This window comes from Chiroxiphia lanceolata, chromosome 2 (genome assembly GCF_009829145.1).
Source record: "Chiroxiphia lanceolata isolate bChiLan1 chromosome 2, bChiLan1.pri, whole genome shotgun sequence".
NCBI classification, from domain to species: Eukaryota; Metazoa; Chordata; class Aves; order Passeriformes; family Pipridae; genus Chiroxiphia; species Chiroxiphia lanceolata.
In genome coordinates this window covers 78,359,663-78,384,136 of record NC_045638.1, presented here as the reverse complement: position 1 = coordinate 78,384,136, position 24,474 = coordinate 78,359,663, and the positions used below count along the sequence as shown (strand labels likewise).

Here is a 24,474-nt window from a genome sequence, read left to right as displayed (position 1 = left end):
GATTAACATTTTAATCTCACATTGGCAAGTGTTTTGTCTGCTTCCCTTGGTTCAGTGTTAACCAAGGGATAAATGGGGTAAGTATAATCCTTCTGAGAACAGCTGAACTCTCTTTACAAACTTCTGATTATTAAGTTACTCTATAGAAATATTACAGTGCATGGACCTTCTGTAAAGATTTAAACACTAGTGTCCAAAAGGCAGGGGAAGTTGATTTTCAAAAGGGACAACAAAATTCTTCAGTAATGGCAAGGCATGTGCTTTAAACAGTTATTGTTTGCACATTTCCTTTTTCATGTTTTTATTTTCCAGTATTGGAGCATCACTAACTCACATTTGATGTGATTTGCATTAAAATGACACATTTTTATTTTAAATTCCTTTCTGACAAGTGTGCTGCTTTGTTACTTGGTTCTTTAAAATCTTCTGACACTTTCCTATTGACAGGAAGGACATTTTGAGTATGATGGAAAATGGGCTTAATATATATCAGTTCAATCAAACCCTGAATTATTTGCTAAATAAATACATAATTGGTTGAAACCTAAATTACATGCTACAGGAGTCTAGACTGAGTCTTTGAGCACAAGTCTGTGATCACACATATGAACAATGCCCTGTGCAAAGGCCTAGGAGGAAACTGCATCCAGGTCGCACACAGTTTGTGGTACAGACAGCGAAGAGGAGCTGTTCCTGTTCTCAGAACAGGGCACTTCTTGTTCATCAGGACACAGACTGAGAGATAAAGCCATGGCTTCAACCAAGGTCCTTCCATGAGTAGTGTTACAATATAATTTTAAGTGTGTAAATAGCAGTGCTGCTAATGCTGGGTGAAGTACATGTATAGGAGAATAAAAGTTATAAATTAATTCAAATGGAAGTTCAAAGCTCTCACTTCAAATCTGTTTGCTTAAAGTTAGATTGATAATTTCCTGCTTAGGCATTTAATGCAATTGGCCTGTTTTCCATAAGTGCCAGAGAACCCGAACTGTGACTGTGATCAGTATTAGTAGCAAAGGCATTAAAATAAATAAATAATAATAAAAAAAGTCAGTAAACTTACCTTTTTTTTCTCTTTTTTTTTTTTTTTCTTTTCTCTACCGTAACTATTTACATGTTCCTACATGTCTAGAAGTGCTAAAAGTATTTGGAAAGGACTAGGGAATTTAGGCTTTTTGTTTGTTTGTTTTAAGTTGTGGTCGAACTAAACTGTGGGTTTCTCTCTGGGTTCCTCTTAATATTGTGCATTAAGTGCAGGCCCTGTGAAACTATAATGTAAGGTATAGTAGTTCTCTCTGTATCAGAGAACAGTTTTTACAATTGGATTCCATGATGTTAGAAATCATTGTTTAAATCCATAAAGTAACCTGAAAAGTGTGGGCTAAAATTTTTTTTGATTGTATCTCCTAAAATATCCCTCTTGCAAATATCTCAGACACAGGTCACAACATGGGCTGTGTCACAGGAGGAGCACAGGGTTGTGCTGCAGGGATGGAGGAGGCAGAAGGGCTTGCCAAGGGCACTGGCACTGCCCACACCGGGACTCCAGCCTGCCAGGATAGCAGCTCCTTGCAGTACAGCACGAGTGCTTCTGAGGGGCCTTCTCCCTGCAGGAAACTGTTCAGCACTTCCCTTGCCCTGGTTTGCAGACACTTTTGACATGTAATTTTAAAGGGTGATTTTTAACTGAACAAAGATTTTGAGATGTACTTCACAGGATCACTCCTGTTAGATACTTTCTGGAGTTTTAGTTATGGAGCTAGCAATTTTTCTGAAGTCTGCTTTGTTGGTAATCCTTGGTAATCCTTCTCCTTTGTCACCTGGACCAAGACTTTCCTGTCCAAGGCTGTAGTGTCTAAACTGTGTGTTAACTTTAGATACCAAACCATTGGAGATTATTGCTTTCTCATGTTTTGTTGTCTAAGTGGTAACTAAGTGCTTGCTTATTGACAGGATGCATATGGTCCATATTCTCCAGAGGAATGCATATCTTTACCAGTCTACACTAGTGTGGAGAGAGACCGTGTGGTGACAAATATTGATGTACCTTGTGGAGGAAACCAAGACCAGTGGATTCAGTGTGGCGCTGCTTTATTTTTAAAAAATCAGTAATGTGAAACTGCATTAACTTGTGAAGTTAAGAATCATTTAAATATCTAATTTCTTACTTATTAGAAGAAAACTTTAGATTTATCACTTTTGTGTTTTTAAAGCAATGTTTTATAAATTCCTGTTTATTTTTTTAAGATATATTGAAGTAATTCTGCTTGAATAGAACTTCATTGTATCTTTGTGGGATATTGTAAAAGTTAACATGGCACTATTCAGCAAACTGCTAATTTGGTTTTTTTTTTCTCTAGATTGTAATATGCTCCATTTCTTTCTAAGACTTGCTGAAATCTCTTTTGTTCTGCCCAGAAATATTGAATATAAACTCATAGTCAGCATTTTTTCTTTGATCTTTTTTTCATTATCCTTTTGGAACTTTTCTTCATATATCTCTGTTATTTAATAAAATAAAATTATAAAACCTTCTGTAACTGAAATTGAATGTTTTACTTGAAGATAAAAGTCAGGATAAACATTTCATTCTGCTTTAATGACGTTTTACTTGTAATTATATTCCTTTGTATTGGTAGGAAATAATAGGATCGTCATAAACTTCAAGTGGAGTTACAAATTCAGTTAGACTACTATCTAGAAGTTGTTATCTAGAAGTTACTGTAAAAAAATATTTATGAAACTGTGCTAAATTTCAGCAAGAATGTTCACATAAAGGCCCAAGATAGAAAAACAATACCTTAGACAAACAAAAGAGGTTTTCATCCAGTTATTAAATGAATAACAGAGGGATATAATAATACTTTTGATCTGTGATGCGACAGATACCTGGAGTCTTGTTCTTAGTGCAGGATACTCGTTTGATTTCACTGGTTCATGATGTATCGTGTTGGGATGCTGACATAGCATTGGGGTGCAATTAGACAAAATCCCAAAAGAAGGAGGAAACCCAGAACCCAGCAGGAAGCAGCATTACTGACGAATTATAAAGTCTCAATGTAAGAATTGAAAGTGTCTAATTTTTAACTGGAATTACAGAGTCACCACATGAAGATATTTTTAAAAACCAAAGGCAAATAAACACTTTCTTAGTTTGCTTAGAAAACAAAATAGATGTCTTAGCTCTAATATATCTATTTTATATTCATTTGGAAGTAGTATTTAAATTAAGATTATATTTCACTTTCCTGATATTTTTTCATTGATGGCTTGAAGGAGGGAGAAGCAAAGCAGAGAAAAGATTGGCCACATCTCCAGGTCAACTTTCTGAAGAAAGTATTTTTCTCTCTTCTTCTCTATTGTTCATAATTTAAACTTGGTCTTTTGTCTTTATTTAAAACGTTCCTATTTTAGTTGTTCTTTTAATAAAAAGCTGTCCTAAAATAATTTGATACAAGTGCACATACATTTTTAAAATTGAATCCTGTCTAAAAGAAGAATAGATTTATGTGATACTTTTCAGATAATTGTGTCATCTTCCTTTATACATTTAACTCTGATTCACTGAGGAATAAAAATGTAGCAGATTTAGAAAAGAGTTGTCTGTGAGGAAAATTTTGGAAGAAAATGACAAAGTCTCCAACAGAACAGCAAGCACTTGTATAAATGTATGCACGAGCTTTGTGAGAATTTACAGGGCAATTTGGCCAGGGAAAGGATTCTGCTATACTAGACTTTCTTGGAGATGAAAAGTTTTGCTGAAGGCAGCTTGGGCTTTCAATTCCCCTAGGCACACGTAAAGAACACGTTGCAACTTTCCCTTTTGGTCCAACATTTTTCCATAAACTAGACTGGATTTCAGCTTTCATGTATCTCAAAACTGAGGGATCAACTGACTCTCATTAGTTCTGGCTTCTCTTTTGTGGACAGGTAGAGAAATACAGATACTCAGCTGCTCAGATAACTACCTATGTTAGGGCAAAGATGTCTGAAAAGTAATACATTGTATTTTAACCTAACTTGCCCAGAAAGTAAAGACCAGAGATGTAGTAGGTGGCTTTGATGACCCATCTTGCTTGTTATAGAAAAGAAAAATGTACTTTAATGAGTTGTAGAAACTCTGAAATAAATCATTAGTAGAACCTTGTGGGGATTTTCATGTTTTAGTTTGTGGGGTTTTTTTCTTCTCCTAATTGTAAGCTTCAAATGTACCTTCCATATTGCCAAGTGTAAATATAAATATTATTTAAGGTCTCTGTTTTCAAGTCTCCTCTTTGTATATATTTAGTGAGGAAGTCCTAACTGATGCTACTAATATTCAGATATTGATGTTGTCACAAAGAACAGATGTAAAAGAGAATCCTCCAGACCTACTACACTATATTTCTATTGCAGGGCCAGGTACTGATTCAGTTTCTTACTAATAGCTTGTCTGATAGGCCACGTAAGAATTGGCCTGTCTCTAGAGGTTTGTTACTTCTTCTATCATTTACTTCTGCCACGGATTTAGAACTGTGTAATATTTCTCAGCTCACAGCATCAGGAGTTTTGTTCTCAGGAGATGCATTCAATGCATTTCTGTTGGAGCACCTTCTCTCTCGAGTGCAAAGTACTGTTAGCCAGCTTGATTAAATCTCCTTTTGTTTGGTTCTTCTCTTGGTTTAGAACCTTTCCACTTTACTAGAACTGTCTGTTTGCTTTTGTTCTTTCTGAGACCTTCTATGAGTGATATGAAAAAAATCCCAACCTTCTTAATGTTTAGCTATAGCTAGAGCATCAAATTATATTTTTATTTTGACAGAAGTCCTTTGGGAGCCCATCAGACTTGTTACAGATGTAAAAGGCACTCTCTTCCTAGGTGTCTGTGATGTCTTTATTTTTTTCAGCATAGGACAAAAACTGATTTAAATCTCAAACTAGGTTGTCAGCTTGAAATCTATTAGATTTTTAGTTATGTATCATCAAAACCAAAAAACAAACCAAAACCCTGACAGCTGTATATTACATTTGCCGTGTATTAAGCAGTATGCTTTATACTTATTAAGTGATTCACTAATCTTTCTTTCTCATGTCTCTAGTTATAACCCTGATGTTTTGGATGGCTCCCAGGTGACCTAAAGAGGAAAAAGAATTTACTTCTCATGTGTTCCTTGATACTTATTGTCTGTTTGCCTTGTATAATGTGTTTTCTTTCTACCCAATACTGCAATCTAAATGAAAGATGCTATAGGTAGCTGCTACTCTATATCATAGGAATTATATTTTTGGCAGTAAAAATAGAACTGTAGAGTGTTTATTACCACCAAAGTGCAGCTGTATTGCAATCATAGGCCATTCACAAATATGAATCAGGAAACATAAGAAATAAAAACATTGGAAATGCCTTAATGCTCTGACTATGGTTTAAGGGAGTCTGTTCTGCTGTTCAGTTTCAAGGGTATAGGAACTTGTAAGACTTAGTTATATAAAGAGATCCTAGAAAACACACATTACTGCTCTGTAAGCACTCTCTTTTGAATACTTGAGAAAGGCATATATCTTCAGGAGTGTAAATTGTTATCAATAGAAATCAGTGACAAAATGCAAAGTGAAAAAACCTTTAAAGAATAGCAAAACCTTTGAAAATAGTGAAGATTGTGCAGTAATATCTGAATGTCTTTAAAATACATTTCTTTTTTGTTTTACAAATGCCTTTATTTTATATGTTAAAATGAACTGTTTCCTCCTTTTACACTTTATAGCAGTCAAATTTCTGTCAGATATTGATGCTGTCATCCATTGGAAGACATGCTGTTTGGTGCATTTAGCAACTTCACAGCAAGTCTACTGTCACAGAGCATGCTGTGTTACCAAACAGAAAATTACATGTTTGTTGAAGAGTCGACTCACTTTCTGTTACTTGCAATAAACCACCTTTCAGAAACAAGACCTACAATGGTGATAGAGTACCTCAAATGTTTTAGTGCTAAAGGGAAACTCTTTAGAGTTGATTAAAGATTTTTTCCCAGAAAATTTTTTAGAATTTCACTAAAATCCAAATGCTGCAGTAGAAGGCAAGTTATGCAAGTTATGCTGAGTACAAATAGAACTGATCATGCAAATTGTCTTTCCCCCTTTGTTTCTTCGTTTCAACTTTCAGAGACCAGTACTCAGAAGAGCAGTAATTTGTCCCCAGACAGCTATATAATTATTTGAGCTGAGGGGGGAGAAACCTGGAGTCCATGACCAAAAGCATTAATAATAAATCATACGAGCTCTTAAACTGATAGACTGTCTTTTGTTGACAAAAATGGGTTTACGTAAATTATACTTAATATTGGTTACCATACTAAAAATGTGCAGGCTTGGCTAGGGCTAGAAATTCCTATAGGAAGTTTTACATAGACATTTTTAAATCCCTTTAATTTTTACATTTTCAATCCTTTGAAAATTAAATGTGTGAATAAGAAACTAGATGTGGAAGAGTCTGAAGACCAAAAAAGAGTGGGTCACATTTGAGAAAACAAGCTCACCTGTTGTGAGTTCTTATGCTACATTCTCCTTTGAAGGTGTACAGCTTCATCAGTGCACTCGAGTTCTTCACAGATTAGAACCTTCCTTGGAAACCTGGCTGCCTGAGAGGCCATCCTCCTTCACCTCAGCTCATCTCCTCCAGTGTGTGACGCTGCATAACTCAGCCCCATCTCCTGTTCTTTTCATTTCAGCCACTGAAGCTGCTTGTATCAGAGCTCACTAACTGGATGTGTTTTAAGAAATGCCAGTCTTTAAGGTCTAGATTTCTTATTTCTAGTTCTCATAACCTTTCTGTAAGATGCCTAGAAAGCAATAGAGGAAGGTTTTTTTCACTTTCAGTATGTTTGGTACAAACAAAAAGACCTTTCACTTATATGTTTTAGAAAATCAAAAAATAAATTGTTGTTACTTCTTTGAACAGCTTCACAATAATTGCTGTTAGTATAGACTGCAATTTGCCTCAGATATAGTTCTTCGGGGATGATCTTGGTGGAAATTGGAGTGGTTATTTCCTTTTAAACTCAATTTAATTTGACTTAATTATGGTGCATAAATAATCATGACAGAATATACAGAAAGCTTTGCACGGGCCAGTTCTAGAGTGGGTGTGTAGGTATGAGAGACTAGTCAATGCAAGAATTTAAGTATTAGGTGTTAAAATACGATATTCTACTTTTTTCTTATCAAACCCATCTGCATTGCAGTGTTCTTGTCCAACACATAAATTAACTGAGAGCAGAAATCATTTGAGGACAGTGTAAATGCACTGTCCAGTGTTCATTCCTGCTTGATGATCATGTAAAGGAAGGTGCCTGAACTGCAATAAGCAGTTGCCCAAGAAGGAGTACACATACCAAGGTCAGATATGTGTACTCTAACTGCGAGCAGTTTCTACAGAAGGGTGAGAATTGCTGCTGGCTTTGCATCTCAGGAGAAAGCAAGCTGCCCCTGCTGTCTTCAGAAGTCTCAGATGCATTCTTCATATCTTCCCCAGGGTTAAACCCACTTAATTTTACAGAGCAGTAAACATGAATCTTCTTAACAGGTCATCTTTGGGAAAAGTAATCACAATTATGAAGTGTTCCAGGTAGGCAATTTCATCATCAGAGCTGTATGACTCGTCTCAATCCCTAATAAGGTGAGTTCTCCTCATGCTATCCCACATGGTACTACTGCCACGCCTACAAAGGAGGATGTTTCATACACTTCTCTCTCTACGGAGATCAGGAAGAAATGTCAATGTCAAGAGCGTTTTTGGGATGGGCACAGTCATATCACCGTCTCCCACTAGGTGGTACTGTGGGCTAGACCCTGGTGAGAATCTGGCGCAGGGAAGTTTACAGGGCTTTGGAAGACAATTTATAGTCTATATAATGTTGCATCAGCAGTCTGTTCCAAAGGAAATTTTCTTATCAGCAGTGCTGGATAAGCATCTACATCTTAAAAAAAAATGCTTCTGGTTAGTTGTGATGTGGTTCTTTTTAGAAATAAGTGATTCAGCAGGTGTATTTCTTGGTCCTCCATGCTTTGGTTGTGGAAGTGGATAAGGCACTGACTGACCACTCTGACCTGTTTGGAGATATTTCTCTGCATCCTCAGTGTCTGGGTGGGAAGAAGGGACAGTGAGGAGAAGTATGCCCTTGCATCATGGAAGGTCAACAGCCTCCTAGACTGCATCAGGAAGAGCATGGCCAGCAGATCAAGGAAGGTGATCCTTCCCTGCACAGTACTGGTGAGACACATCTGGCATTCCAGGCCCAGATAATTCAGAGTTCCATGAAGAACCAGCAGCAGAAACAACTGAACTTATATAAATGTGACCATTGCTTTTTTGCCCTCCATAATAAATGGGAAACAAACTCATCAGTAGGATTATCCACGGAAGGCACTTCACTCCTGGTAGTCACACCTGAAAGCTATGATTAAAAAATTAAAACAAAAGCAGGAAACCATGTCATGACTGCCACTCAGAGCATCACAATGATATCTAAGGTCCTCTTCTGACTTCTTCATTAGACCTTTTGGAGTTGTAGTTTCAGTGGCTGCACACAGGGGAATAAGAGTCCCCACTCCCTTTCACATCATACGGGTCGTGCCTACACACACCCAACAAGCTACATCATATGGCAAATTACTGTCCAAGTTTTTTGCTCTTTTCTGTAGAAATCAGTATGTGGTAGAGTGCCTGATGCACAACACATCTCTCTCATTGCAAGGGAATGTCCTCAAGGGGACTTGGGCACCCTTCTATCTTCCCTAGTTTAGACATAGCCATAGATTCTATGGCTAATTTTGGCCAAGATTGTGAACTACTTAATAGTTGCATTGGGAGAAAGCGAACAGCTTTCAGACACCAAAAAATGTGGTTGACTCTTGAGAGAGAGTGGCACAAGCCATTAATTTGCAGCAACAAGAAAGGAATGCTTAGACAAGAATTACTGGATATTTATGAGCCTTCCAATACAAGGGAGACATTGGAAAGCTTGAGATAGTTCAGTGGAGGCCATCAAGATGGTCAAGGGGCTGGAACAAATGCCTGATGGGAAGAGGCTTAAGGAACTGGCCTTTTTCAGCCTGGAGAAGAGACAACTTTACTGGGAGGGACTTATTGGCAACTTGCTATTGCCTACAAGGAAGTTATCAAGTTCCATGGGGGGAGGACAGGGAACAGATGATGTTATAACTGCATATAAAGAAAAATATTTTCCCCGTGAGGGCAGTCAGGCAGTGGCGCAAGTTGCCCAGAAAGGTTGTGCGGTCTCCATTCTTGGAAATACTGAAAATTTGACTGGATAAACCCCTGAGCAATCCATTCTGACTTCAGAGCTGATCCTGCTATTGGGGACCTTCCAGAGTCCCCTTCAACCTGAAACGTACTATGCCTCTGTCTGGCAGGTTACTTACATGTTCATCATTTTAAGCAAAGTGTATCAATTACAGTAAGAAAATAATGCTCTTTCTACTTTGTGCTCCATATAGAAATGACCTGCAAGTCCTTCAGTTTTACTGCTGCCTCATAAGCCATCAGCAAGTTCAGGGCTAAGTCAGTGGAAAATGAAGCATTCACAAAATAAATGGATGAATGAAGTGTTAAACCATAATAGGGCAAGCCAAAAACAATTTAGAGGGACCTCACTTAAGGCATAAAAACAAAAATAAATGTTCTGAACACTTCAGAAGCAGGACGCTTGCCAAGGAGAGTATTGACTTATTAGATGAAGTGTAAAATGAGTACTCAGGGAAGGTAAGACCACAACACAAACCTAAATTCTTTACGTGAAAATTCCTTTCAAAAAAGCTGCGTAGTTCCCACACTGATTTCTCTCTCTCTGTTTTTTAAATAAGGGATGAGCCTTAGGGATCATCCTAAACTGATCTGTCAAAATAAATATCTCGGAAGAAACTGAAAAAAATACTAATAAGAAACAAGGACTCAGGTCCTCATCTAGGAGTCCTACAGAAGCTCGAGGAACTCAAGTGCAATATTGCCTTGCTACTCAGTATGATGTCGAACATATCATTTAAGTGGACTACGGTTCTTGGGAAAGGAAAAGTTCACTTTTTCAACAATTCTCCATAAAGACTTTTTTCTACATAAAAATTACTGAAATTGTAAACCAATAAAATTAAAAATCTATGCTGACCTTTCTTATTTTTAAAATAGTTGAGTATTGTCATATTTGTTAATTTTTAAAAAAACTTGAACTTTTTGATAGAATCAGAAAAATACTTGATACAGCATCCAGGGATTTGCACAATGTGGAAAAATCTGGGAAAAAGTAACTAAGCTGTACAACAAGAAAAAAAGAGAAAGATGGAGGGAGAGAGTGAGTAGTGTTGTGCCATTTTACAACAGCTGAGGATCTCAATTTCCTACTTGATCTTTACCAGAGCAGGAATCCCAGGCCAGAATATTTGCTGTCACTCTTCAGTACAACGGCATACTTCTTTAAGGAGAAGTCTGCATTGATTTTACTGCTTTTATTGCATTCAGATATGCTGTGCCCAAGGGCAGGTTATCTCTTAACATGTATACGCTTCATGCCTCTCTCTCAGATGCTGAATAATTGATCATCCTGAAAGGTGGCAAAGGACTAAGCAGCCAATTTTTATTTTGGTCATATTGCTTATTTGTCAAATAATTGGCGCAAAGCATATTAACAGTAAGAAGGGAGATTCCTTCCTTCCTTCTTTCCTTCCTTCTTTCCTCTAACTCAACTGATATCTGGTTGGACATTAAAGTGTTAGGAGAGAATGAAGAATTTTTTTCTCTTGGCAGTTCTGATCCAGTTCATATAAAAGAATAGATGGTATCACACCTGCTTCTGGGGCTTGCCTGGAGCAATAAAAAAAGAATCGCAAGAATTAATACAAACAAAAGTATTCTGACTGCAATTCCTGATGGACTCCTGAAGTAACTAGAAACAGACCTGAAGGTTTCAAGCTGATCACTTGCATAAAGCTGCTTCTAGGAGTGAGCTGATGAGATGCAAAATTTGGTTTGCCACAGGCAAGTCAAAATTGCTGTCATATGTCTGTGATGCCAGTGTAATTAATCCCTGTAAATCTCAGTTTTAAATAGCTAAAACTAAATGTTTGAAACACATTTTATTCTACTGTTCATTGAATTAATTCTCTTTCATTGTATGGAAATGAAATTATACAAACTGGTAAAACTGGAAACCAGCCTTAACTGAAGCACAAGAAAGCTTTTTTCTTAGCGTATTATTAATTGTCTGGTTTTAACATTACCGAAGATATTTACAAAGCATAGAAAGACCCTTGTGGTGATTTTCTTGGAAAGCCAAGAAGGGGGCAATACGTTGGCCAAAGGACTACCTTTGCACTCAACTCAAACCATCTGCTACTGAATATTGCCAGAGACAAAAGGAGGATGGGGAGGTGGATTTTTGGCTTGACCCATTGTGTGGGTTTATCTCACTTGTTTAATCCAAGTGAGATTTTACGGTAGATCTCATATGACAGAAATTGTTTGTTTGCTATATTCCATTATGACCACCTTGAAGACTTATCTAGGGGAGCCTCATTAACATAAATCATCAGAAGGCATAAGTGCCATGGACAACTCAGAAAATTTACATGGACACTGAGCAGCTGTAAATCATGTCTCTGTTGTCTTCAGGGAAACTGCTGTTTCACATCAACTGATGAAATGCCTCACTGAGTTACTTTGACCTTAAACAGCTCTGTGCAGTGGAGGCAGTGGCTGGTTTGTTTTTTTTTTCATGGGGCTGATTAAGAAATTTATGCTGATTTTCTTTTTCCATTCAAAAATGATGATTCACTAGAACAAAAATGCAAAGTACATTGAAACCAGTCCTAAATAAAAGATTAAAAAAGGTTTTTAACACTTTTGAGTATCCCTCTGAGACTGCTGCAATACAGAAGATTTTATCCCTTACTTCATAGGAATTTTCTGTTTTGAAATCTAAACATATTTCTTCATATCTAAAAGGGTACCAAAATAAGTTCAATGATACATCTAGGATGAGTCTAATTCAGTTTCTTTAACAAATTGTCCAATCACAAAATAAAATGTCTTCAAGCAGTTAACACAAAAATTACATGTCAAGAGAATTAATTTGCTTTGTAAACAAAGATTTGATTTAACCAAAGATCCTGCTCATGACTTGAAAGCATGTGGCACTGGAAATTCTTTTCCCAGATTATAATAGTATGAGTAGTACAGGCTTATGATAGGAGATAGGTTGTAGTTTCTGTTAGAACGTGTGCTATGGTTTATCACACTATTTTATTCCTACAGATTACTACAATATTTGGGGTTTGTTCAGGGTGATGGAATGGAAATATAAAAAATATGTATTTTCAGACAACCAAGAAGACTAACAAAAATTTCAAATTCAGTTACTAAAATGGCTAGTGCCCACAGCAAAAAGTACAGAAAATAGTCTGAAACCACAGACACCAACATTTCTCTTCAGAATTCAGAATATGTGGTGTGATATTTTGATAATTATGAATGGGATTTTGGATGTGCCTCAGGCTCACTAATCCTTTGGAATTAGGAACTTTATGAAAAATCCCATCTTGCATTTTTAAGGATTTCATGAGAATGTGGTACTCAACAAACCCCACGTCTATCAGATTTTTGCTGAAGTGTTGACACAGGCTTTTACTTGGAAATAATACCAAGGTATTTTTCTCTACATAAAATTGCTCTCATCGGTATTTGAGTGTTTTCCAGTCAAGTTATCTGGTCCAAACTGGGACCAAATATGGCTTTCACCTGGCCTGGCAAGTCATCCTCAACTGTCAAGATGTGACCTAAAATCTCAGTCTAGCTGTCAGTCCCAAAAGCCTTGCCCCAGTTCCCAACACTGCCTAAGAGGAGTGGCAGGGCAGATAGCTTTGGTACCTGCTGTCAGAGAACATTCCCTCTCACTGTGGTTCACTCACCTTTATTTTGAAGCCCTTTTTTTTTCTTTAATTGAAAGTGTAGCAGTCCTTTCATCCTATGTTAAAATTAGTTAGTAAAGTAGGTGGACTGAAGCATCTGATGACTGATGCATCAGAGGATCCCAGGAACTAGAGTCCTGTCAGCCTAACCTCCGTGCTGAGGAAAGTTATGGAACAGAATATCTTGGGTGCAATCACATAGCATATGCAGGACAACTAGGCAATCAGGCCCAGCCAGCACAGGCTTAGGAAAGGCAGGTTCTGCTTGACCAACCTGATGTCCTTTTACGACCAGGTAACCCACTTGCTAGATGAGGGAAAGGCTGTGGATATTGTCTACCTGGACATTAGTTAAGCCTTTGGCACCATTTCCCACAGCATTCTCCTGGAGAAACTGGCTGCCTGTGGCTTGGTCAGGTGCACTGTTTGCTGAGTGAAAAACTGGATGGATGGCCGGGCTCAGAGAGTGGTGGTGAATGGAGCTAAATCCAGTTGGCAACTGGTCGCCAGTGGTGTTCCCTAGGGCTCAGTATTGGGGCCGGTCCTGCTTAATATCTTTATCAATGATCTGGATGAGAGAATCAAGTGCACCCTCAGTCAGTCAGCAGATGACACCAAGTTGGGTGGGAGTGCTGATCTGCTGGAGGGCAGGAAGGCTCTGCAGAGGGAGCTGGATGGGTTGGATCAGTGGGCCAAGACCAATTGTATGAGGTTCAATAAGACAAAGTACTGGGTCCTCACTTCAGTCACAACAACCCCAGGCAGTGCGACAGGTTGGGAGCAGAGTGGATGGAAGCTGCCCAGAGGAAAAGGACCTGTGGGTGCTAGTCAACAGTGGCTGAACATGAGCCAGCAGTGTGCCCAGGTGGCCAAGAAGGCCAATGGCATCCTGACCTGTATCAGCAATGGTGTGGCCAGCAGGACCAGGGCAGTGATCGTCCCCCTGTACTCGGCACTGGTGAGGCCATGCCTTGAATGCTGTGTTCAGTTTTTTGCCCCTCACAACAAGAAAGACATTGAGGTGCTGGAATGTGTCCAGAGAATGGCAGTGGAGCTGGTGAAGAGTCTGAAATGTAAACTCTATTAGGAGTGGCTAAGGAAGCTGTGATTATTTAGCCTAGAGAAAAGGAGGTTCAGGGAGAACCTTATCACTCTGTATAACTATTTCAAAGGAGGTTGTAGCAAGGTGGGGGTCAGCCTCTTCCCCCAGGCAACTAGTGACAGGACAAGGGGAAATGCCTCAAGTTGCACCAAGGGAGATTCAGGTTGGATAGCAGGAAAAATTTCTTCACTGAAAGAGCATTTAAGCATTGGAAGAGGCTACCATTGCTGGAGCGGTAGAGTCAACATCACTGAAAGTGTTCAAAAGATGAGTAGATATGACAGTTCATTATATGGTTTAGTCAAAGATTGGACTTGGTGATTTTGGAGCTCATTTCCAACCTTAATGATTCTATGATTCTATAATCTCTTGAATTTAGAAATATTTTCCTCCACGAAGTCTTCAGTAAAAGGCCTTTTCAACAATCTGAAAAGAGATGACTCTTTCTCTCCAAGTGTTTTAGATAAAGTCTAAGCTATGATAGCTTGACACCCTGCATTCAGAGCAATAATTCATATAAAATGCATCACATCCGTGGTGATCAAGGTCATTCACCAGTTCAACTGAGACAATTCTGAAGGGACTGCCTCTCCAAGAAAGTGTTTATGAAAACTGACCTCTTAAAAGTGTGTTGAGCAAAGCAACCAAAGTAGCGAGAACTGTAGAAAATGTAGTATTCTAATGTTTTTCCTTTTTTAAAAAAATAATTAGAGTATAAAATCACAGAATTTGGAATAACACTTTAAGTAGACAAATACCCAAATTATTTGAAACTCTTTAAAATGGATGAAATTTTAAGTAGACAGTATAAATTAAAACAAGTAGGGTAAGAAAGGATCATCACCAACTGAGAGCACTGTTACCAGAGCTCAGGGTCCCCAGCCACAGAAGGCTGCACCATGAAATGCACTTGGTCATTTTCAAAAACTACTTAAAAGTCACTGAAGACTGTTGTATGGAAATGCTACATTTTGTTCAAAAACAATGAAGAAGTAGAGCCTTTATTAACTCATAATGTGTGGGATTTTTCCTCCTTTCGTTTTCTCACTTTTTTTTCTGTACCATTCAATGGTTCACACACCTTTCAGTAGAGATGGGATGACTGTTACAAGCAAATGGATTGTGCATACCACGCTTTGGTAGTAGGGGACAGGCTTTTTAATGTCTTTTTAATCCCAACATAAATGACATTAACTGGCTTTGGAATTATTTTCTTTAATTTCTCATGTCTAACTCAAAATTTGTGAGGTCCCCAAAGCAATAAAGGAAACACTTCAACTACACTTCATTGGTTTCTCCTTGATATGTTGGGCACTGAGGGGTATTCTGCCAGAAATACTTGTAAATGGCACTATCCCTATAAAGGACATTGAAAATTGTGTTTTCGAAGCCCTTCAGGTGTGACCAATTCTTCCTAAAGACCTCCTAGGGGTTTCTGGGGGAACAGCAGCTAACAGGATATAGGGAGGCTATAAGCAGACTTAAACACTGTCAATACAATCAGGTTGCAGAACCACGCAAGCAGCAAACCCCCAGTATCACAGCCTGACCGTGAATTTTGACTTGGCCCTTCATGGCTTAGAAACAGGAAAGGGTACAGGAAAGGGTGGAGGTAGTAAGTGCTACCATTGTCCATCATAATGAAAACGAATTAGAAAAGGCAGAGAGGCTTCTCTGAAACATGTGCACTGAGGAATGCAAAACATGGCAGGTAAAACCCAGTGCATGCTATTCCCCCCTTGTCCCTTCCTTTCCAGGAGTTTTATACAATGGAGATTATGTACCTCAATAAATTGCTCTATTGTGATCTTTTATGTTGTATTGAGTTAGATTTTATGCTCTGTTTAACTGAGCTAAAATAACAGAGGATTGCTGTACACAAATAATAATTAAAAGAGATGGCTTCCTACAAGTAGAGCACACACTAGCAGAAAGTTTTCAAGATAGAGCAGTGAGACAATGCATTAAAATTATTGAATAATTGTAATATACAATAATTCTTAAATAATAGATACTTTTGAGTTAATTATCTGTAGTGATTTAATTGGAAAAAATGGATAGCAACAAGGGAGACTACAGAAGAATACAGCAAATGAAGCCATATAACTTCATCTGGGAAATGCTTTACTGCCATTATACTGACAAGCTGAAATCAAGTACGAAGAGATATAAGCTCATGGGTCAGACACAGGGTATGACCTCGCCTGCATTGTTGTAAACTGGATTAACTCCCATAGTCAACACAGCTGTGCTACAAAAATGAGATCTGATGTTGGCCCTGAGAAGTGTCTTTACAATGTACTGAGCTGTACTCAGCTAATCTGAAGCAGGAAAACAGTTAAGCCAGGATGATTTGCACCAGCTGACAGTCTGACACACTAACTGAATGGAAACTTGATAAAAACCAAGGACTGTAAGAACATATTCAATATTTAGGAAAAGAAAACCGCAAACCACAATATGAAAACTTAAAATGCAGCAAGGCATCATGGGGCCATACTTACACCTTGCAGTGTTGACTATTTCTGTATTATCATAGAATCACAGAATCTTAGAATATCCTGAGTTGGCAGGGACCCATAAGGATCATCAAAGTCCAACTTTTGGCCTTGTACCGGACGGCCCCAAGAATCACACAATGTGCCTGAGCTCATTGTCCAAGTACTTCTTGAACTCTATCACCTTGGTGTTGTGACCACTTCCCTGGGGAGCCTGTTCCAGTGCCCAACCACTCTCTGGGTGAAGAACCTTTTCCTAATATCCAACTTATACCTCCTCTGACACAGCTTCATGCCTTTCCCTTGGGTCCTGTCACTCGTCACCAGAGAGATCAGTTCCCATTCCTCAGCTTCCCTTCATGAGGAAGTTGTAGACCTCAGTGAGGTCTGCCCTCAGTCTCCCCTTCTCTAGGCCGAATAGACCAAGTGACCTCAGCCATTCTTTGTATGGCTTCCCTTCTAGACCCTTCACCATTTCTATAACTCTCCTTTGGACACTAATAGCTCAATATCCTTCTTATATTGTGTGTCTGTCCTTGTTCCTACAGCCTCACTTTGCTTTTAGCAAAACAGAACAGAAATTGTATTACCTGTAATGTTTGTCCATGATGACGATAATGGTTCCCCATCTTGATGGCTGTCTAGGCACTGCTTTAGAAAGCAGCATTATTACATGAAAAGCAGGATGCTCTATTTCTCTTCTCTTACAGCTTTGAAAATACGTAATTTTCTGTATATTTATTTGCCTTCCTCAGGATGCATGTTGTGATATAAGTTTAACCTTCCTAGTAATTGTTAAGGTTTCATATGTGTCTGGATGATTCAACTACATTGAAGTTACCTTTAAAAAACAGAAGTTAGCTTATTTTTATGCAGAAATTGAGGAACTTTATACTTGGGACAAAAATATTCATGAGCACAACACCAGATGGATGTGCTTTGTAGAGAAATATTTTTGTCTTGTTAAGGAAAATGCATTAATGCAAATGTTAATATGAGAAGTTATAAACATTAAAGGTAATCCCATCTCAAAACCATTTACAGAGACAGAAATTATTAGACAGTCTTTAGAATGCTTTAAATTAGGTCTGATTTGAACTTCATTTTAAACTCCATAGTGAAAGAGAAATCAGGATTTTCTGTTAAATACAAAAGCTTAAATGAGAATTCAGCACACAGGAGACAGCGGGCTGACAATATACAATCTCACTGAAGCTTGAGTGTGCATAGACTAGCACAGTTAATCAAAAACTCCACTCGTCTGCCAACTCTTTATGCATTCATCAAAGCTCAACAGAGAGTTATCAGCATAGAAGATTCATACATCAAGGCTTCAGCTCTGGCTTCCTTGACATCCCAAGCAGATTAGTCTGTGACAGATTTCTGTAGTGCAGCAAGCATCGTGAAGTGAAGCTACAATGGAGATGACAAGCAAATACTTGGCATCTGATGTCGTGTCCACTTGTTCCATCAAAGCCAACAAGGCTCCACTAAGGTTATTGAAGTCATGCAGGTTTAGGAGCTGCGTTTTGATTTAGGCAACGTGACAGGACAAGTTCTCAGCAGCTTGATGCGGGAGATAACCTACCGATCCTTTCAGAGACCACATGAATAAATAAATCCCTTTCAGACTCCTTTCAAAACAGCCGCGTGTCTTCCATGCAAAAGACCAAAGGGGGGCTGGCTCACAAATAACTGTTCAAAAATGCTCTTTCTGTCCTCACAAGGTATCCCAAAGGGGATCATGATGTTCTTTTCAGTACCTCAAGGAATCAACAGTAGATCAATTATGTCCCCACGTTTGTGTGCCCCATGCAGCTGATGCTGGGCACATGCTGGATGGATGCAGACGTTTTGATCTGGGTTTGAAGCTAGCCCTTAAGGGGCATCTTACCTGGGGAAATCCCACGGTCTACCTACATAAGAGGTCAGACAGTATTTTCTAGAACAGAGTTAGGGTTGGGGTAGAAGAAAGGACCATCCCTACCTAGGGATCTCAGGACTAGGCTGCGGATGGGCAGGAGCAAGCGTACCTGTCTTTCTCAATATGCGAAAACTCCCAGCCCATTCATTTTGCTCCTCTGTGTGAAACTTTAATGTCTCTGTCTGCAAAGATATCATCATGCCCCATTTATCTGCACCATGGGCACAAAGCCACCATCTCGGGTGTTGTTCAGCCTGGAGAAGAGAAGGTTCTGGGAAGACTTTATTGTGGCCTTTAAATATATAAAGGGAGTTTATAAGAAAGATGGAAAGAGACCTTTTACCAGGGCCTAACAGGACAAGGGGTAACAGCTTTAAGCTTAAATACGTAGATTTAGATTAGAATAAGAAAATTTTTATGATAAGTGTGGTGAGGTCCTGTTACAGGTTTCTCAGAGAAGTTATGTGTGCCCCATCACTGAAATTGTTTGAGGACAGATTGAACAGGCACAGAGTAACCTGATCTAATGAAAAATGTTTCTGTCCATGGCAGGGGGATTGTATTAGATGAATGGTCCCTTCCACTATAAGCCATTTTATGATTTTATGATCATTCCACTGGGAATCTGCAAAGGGTTCCAAGATAGTAAATTTGCTAAAAATCCTCATAGGTCGAGGTAAAGACAATTTAATAGCTAAAGCATAAGCCACTCATGCAAGCAAAACAAAACAAGGAATTTATTCCTCACTTTCCATGGGCAGCCAGGTGTTCAGCCATCCCTAGGAAAGCAGGAATGCATCATGTGTAATGGTGACTGGGGAAGAGAAACTCCATCATGCCAAATGTACCCCCCTTTTTTTCTCCTCCTTTCTCCAGCTTTATATGCTGAGTATGCTACCAATAAAATCTGGGATGTCCTTAGCATTAGTTGAGCTCAGCTGTCCCAGCCGTGTCCCTTTCCAGGTTCTTCTGCACCTCCAGCCTCTTCACTGGTGCAATGGGGTGAGAGGCAGAATAGGCCTTACCTCTGTGTAAACTCTGCTCAGTAGTAATTAATCAATGCTTTTTCCAACACAAATCCAAAACATAGCAGCATATCAGCTATTATGAATAAAATAACCTCTATCCCAGCCCAAACCAGCACACTCCCTTCTACCCTTCCAATTCTTTCCCCCATCCCATGGGTAAAGAATGAGAAAGTGGCTGCTTGGGGCTTAGCTGCCTGACTGGGTTAATCTAGACTTGTTCATAGTGGTATGGATGCTGTTCAAAGGATGAGGCAGCAGCCATACTCATTTTGGTAGTGCCTTGAAAGGCTCATTAGGCATAAGCTGTCAGCCAGCTATTAGAAGACAGATCTAGGTATTACAAGAATCTATAGAATGATAACTTTCTGGTACAACTGACTGACCAAGCATCTCCACATACAGAAAGGAGAGAGTTCTGTGCCCTGTTAGTTCCTACAACACAGCAAGAAGTCTGGATTACATGAATTGCAACAGTCATGTCACTCAATTACTTAAAAGAATGCTACAAGTAAATTCTCTGGAACTGATATACAGCTTGTACTAAAGTCACAGCGCACAAAGGAATACTTTAGATACTGGGAATTCTACATTTTCATTTGGTAAAAATAAAATCATCAATACCGAATCAATGAATTTACAAGTGCTTTTGTGCATAAGCTTAGATTTACCGTAAATGCTAGAATTTTAAAGAGACACTGTTCCTTTTTAGAAAGCTGCCAGGACAGACAAAATGAAATCTCTAGGTTGCCATGGAATGTTCTTTTACAGACAGCTTTAGGAAATGTCAGTTCCAAATAGACATAAGTGTCCTGTAAAATTTTTTGCAAGAACAAGTATAAACATTCAAGACTTTCAACAGAATTTTCTTCCCTATCAATACTCTGCAATGGACTGAATAGTTTTTAGGGGTGTTTCTCCTCAGAGGCAGCTGCCCTTCAAGGGTCTCAGACTGGTGAAGCCCAATCAGAATGGAATTTAAATGTACATGTAATTAATGTAAAGAAAATTGTTTTCTGATAGTTATGGGGATAGACACATTTAAAAAAAGATTTATTCTGGAACCATGTCTATTTGCAAAGTCTAATTGCTACACATATTAACAGGTTCACTAATTCAGTTAAAAATGTAGATATAACAAAGTCTAAGATTACTCCAATCCCCTTTAGGAATGCAAAGTTCTTTAAGAACATATTTTGCTTCCCCAGCTCACAGCAACCTGATCATTAGAAGAATGGCAGCTGTTAGAACTAGCAACAAATTATGGAAGCCAAGAACCTGAATCAACTGGGCTGACAATCCATTTAGCGGAAACTGGCTTTTAATAGTCAGAACACTCATATAAAATTTCTCTTCATGTTTTATTTCATACACACATGCACATACAGACATACACATTTCACTTACAAGGGAATTGCTTTAAAGTATTTTTATCACCTACCTGAAGGCTGTAAACATCTCAGCAGATAGTCCTGTTTAGGACCAGGGATTATTTAGGGATATTACAGATGACCCTATGAGTAGTATGGACCCCAACAGCCACTGCACAAAATGGGGCACACGACCAGTAGTGATACCTTTCTGATACTGGAAGCAGGGAGCTGCCATCAGCTGGCTCCAGGTGATGTCTGACTAGAGAAAAATAAGATCTTCTACATTAGGAAGGTCTTGACCTGAAGACAGAACCGTATTTACCACATCTAAATTAACAAGTGGCTTGGTTCATGTCAACTTAGCACACAACTCTTGCAAGGTAAGTTACCTCACAGGTGTGTCACAGATGGAGTCATGCACCTCACTTCTAAGAGAGCAGCTGCAACATACTTTATTGATCTAAATCGGTTAGCTAAAATATTTCAGTGGTAAATGCAACAGTGGTTTAATAGATTTGATGGCAAGGTAAACTTGATTTACTGCATGCAGGGCAGAGTCAGACACAACTGTCAGGGAGACCCTCCTGTTGAGTCATGAGGTCCATGAAGAACCCCCTTCCATACTAAAATACTGTTCAGAGTGGAATCTAGGTGTAGCTGGATCCAATCCTAGTCCCAGTTTGGTCAATAGTTTATGTCTGAAGGATTATATATACACAATCAATCTTTTATATCACTTAGCTAAGATTTCAACGTTTAGCATCTATTAATCACTGAGTATCTGATGCACACGGACTCTCTAAACACTGAGAAATAACCTTGATATCCCTACTCAAGGGGAGATCCTGGCATGCAGCCCACTGCCATGCAGGATTACTCAGCAGGCCCTGGGCTGTCCACTCGCTATGGAGTAAGACTGTAAGTAAGACTTACAATTGCATACCAGCAAGATGTTAGGGTCACCATTCCAGACCACCCTCAGCTACCCTGTTTATATCTGTTCCCCAAATTCCAGAGTAAATTGAATGCAGCCATCATAGCCCCTACTGAGGGTTACAGTTTAATCCTGGGGCTTGGGGAGAACACCATCACAAGGTACTAGTGAGATTTGGCTCCACAACTCAAAGCAAAATGAAAGGCAGCCAGACTGACCTGGGAGGAGAGCAGCAACACTGCAGACACAAAGGGGAGCCTCAAGTGCCTCTGGCAGGCTCAGGCAAACAGAAAGGGAGGTGCAGGTGGCACCTGCTGTACCTACTTTGCCTTGGCTGCTCAGAAGGCGAAGGTTGGATGCAGTTCAGGTGTGAAGACCCTCTGCAGAGCTGTATCCCACCTCTGGGCAGCAACTTATGTTTTGAGGAAAGACCAAGTACTCCAGTAACATATGTCAGCATCTGCTCTGGGTTCTTCGGGCAGCCATTGTGGAGATAATTATTGCCTTGCACCCCTGAAGTGATCAACTGGTGCCCTCAAGCAAGGAATCTCATTACTCATATCTTGTCTTAACCTGCCCACTTGCAAATGCTTAAGTGGTAAGATTTTCCAGTCTTTTTAAAAGGCCAGTCACCGGTTTTGCCACTGTGAGATCCTATGAACAAACAAAGCATCTCCTTGCTTCCTTTCTTCCCTCTGCTTTGTGTAGTTCGTACCTGGGCTGCCCTTTCAGCCAGTATGAGAGAGAGGGTCATGCTGCATGGCCAGGGTTTGCTTTAAGGGCAGCTCTCCAAAAAAGGAGTGATATACTTTTTATAAATATAAAATATTTCAGCACTGAACAATTCTGTCATTGGGAATATTAAAATATGATCAGAGATATTTTATGCAGCTGTTATTAAATAGTCATTAAACATTTCTGGAAATTACACTCCCTGGGGATTTGACATTGAAGAATAGACTGTCGAGGCCCAGTCTGAGCCATGACTTATAAAAATATAAATCTACCGAGTGCATTAAACTTGTCTTCATCATCAGCTATCTCTGAGTTCAACAATTTTCTACATACCAGAGAGAGAGTTTGGTCCAGGGCATCTATTTCTATCCAGACCTCACCCCAGGACCATAATGTCCTACAGGTACATGTAGCACATGGATTTGCAGTAGAGGAAGTTGTAAAAAGATGAAAAAGAAGTCCATTTGTCTTAGGGTCTTAGGTCCATTTGTCTCAAGGGTCATTTTTGGACTTAAGAATCAAATGGTACTTATCTTAACCAATTTTATGTCTCGACAAAGCAGGCCACCATGCAAGTGCTAGGAGACAGTGTTTTGGAGTTGTGGGCAGCAGAGTGACATGAACTTATTTGGGGTACAGCTCATCTGGCACGTCAGATGTACTTTATGATGGTTTGACCTGTGCTTTGGTGAGACTGTTCCTTGGCCAGTTATGAAGGTAACTGTCTCAGGTGACTGGTTCAGATGTCCAGACTTTGTGTCTACCAGACTGTCTCATTTAGAGATCCAGATTCTTCTTCTTCTGCTCCCCAAACCAATCAAAAATTCCCAGCAGCAGCTTAAAGTTTCTTCCCTGAATGTCAGTGCTTTCACCTGGAGATTGATAAAGACAACAGGAGGTTTTGTGCCTCTTCCAAGTTTAGTCTTTCTGGATGCAAAGGTAACAGTCTCTCATGTCACAACTGAGGGAAGCACACAGAAGATCGGTTTATTTTTACCTAATTTTTACAAAATGCAGTGCTTCCTGCTGCCCCCTTGAGCTCTGTAGGGATTTTATCCGCAGGGAAAATCCCCTCTTATTTACAGACTAGTCCAGATTCCCAGGGCACTCAAACTCTCATTCCCACTGCCAGAGATGTGGCTCAGTTGTAACCAGGCAGTTCGCCTGACTCCGCCGGAAGTTTTGGTTCTCTGCTCTCATGCAGATTGCTCTGCTGAGGGAGAACAATTCTCCTTCTTAATGAATATGCAAAAAACCAATTTCCACACTCATAAGTCTCTCAGCTGGTTAGTTAAAAGCCTCCACTGGTGGTATACAACAGCAAGAATAACAGTTTGATTAATCCCCATCTACTGGTCTAAACTAAAACCTGTGCCATTTTGTCACTTTGCAGTGGCAGACTCATCATAAAACAATACAGCTTGAAATGGTTATCAGAGATTCAGAGGGTTATAATGGTATCCCTACTGACCCAAAATATCTGGGGGTATGCTAATTTTCCTTTTCTGAAATGAACAGGGGACTGATTTTGAGATTTCATTGTTATGGAAATATATTCTGCTCAGGACAATTACATTTGACTTCCCCCCACTCCCCCTGAAGCATCAAGAATATTAAATATGCTATCCTGATTAGCTATGTGAGTTTCCTGTTTCTGGGATGATTTGTCTGGGTAATGTATGCATAAAGGATACAGCAGAAGAGAAACTGTGGTATTTCACAATTGATCCTGTTATCAAATTTGCCGAGAAAGACGTACTTTTCCACTGGGAGGATCTCAGAGCATGAGTAGTGACAGCTTTATCACTCCTTTTTGGAGTCTGCTTAATGTCATTGATGCTTCTTAGTTACCCTAACCTGTGGAGGCACCCACACTAAGAGCAGACGTTGAACTGTCTGGTGGGATATAGGCTGGACGCAAGTTATCCACAG

The 24,474-nt window shown here is 39.3% G+C and overlaps 1 protein-coding gene across 1 annotated transcript in view; it reads left to right on the top strand.

The window, feature by feature from the left end:
* Positions 1 to 2,622, top strand: part of DYNC2H1 (dynein cytoplasmic 2 heavy chain 1) — a 152,118-nt gene extending 149,496 nt beyond the window's left edge. The window contains exon 80 of the mRNA XM_032679259.1: positions 1,954 to 2,622. Coding sequence (XP_032535150.1) covers positions 1,954 to 2,112 — 159 coding nt within the window. The 3' untranslated portion in view covers positions 2,113 to 2,622. The remainder of the gene's footprint in view (positions 1 to 1,953) is intronic.
* The last annotated feature ends 21,852 nt before the right edge of the window (positions 2,623 to 24,474 follow it).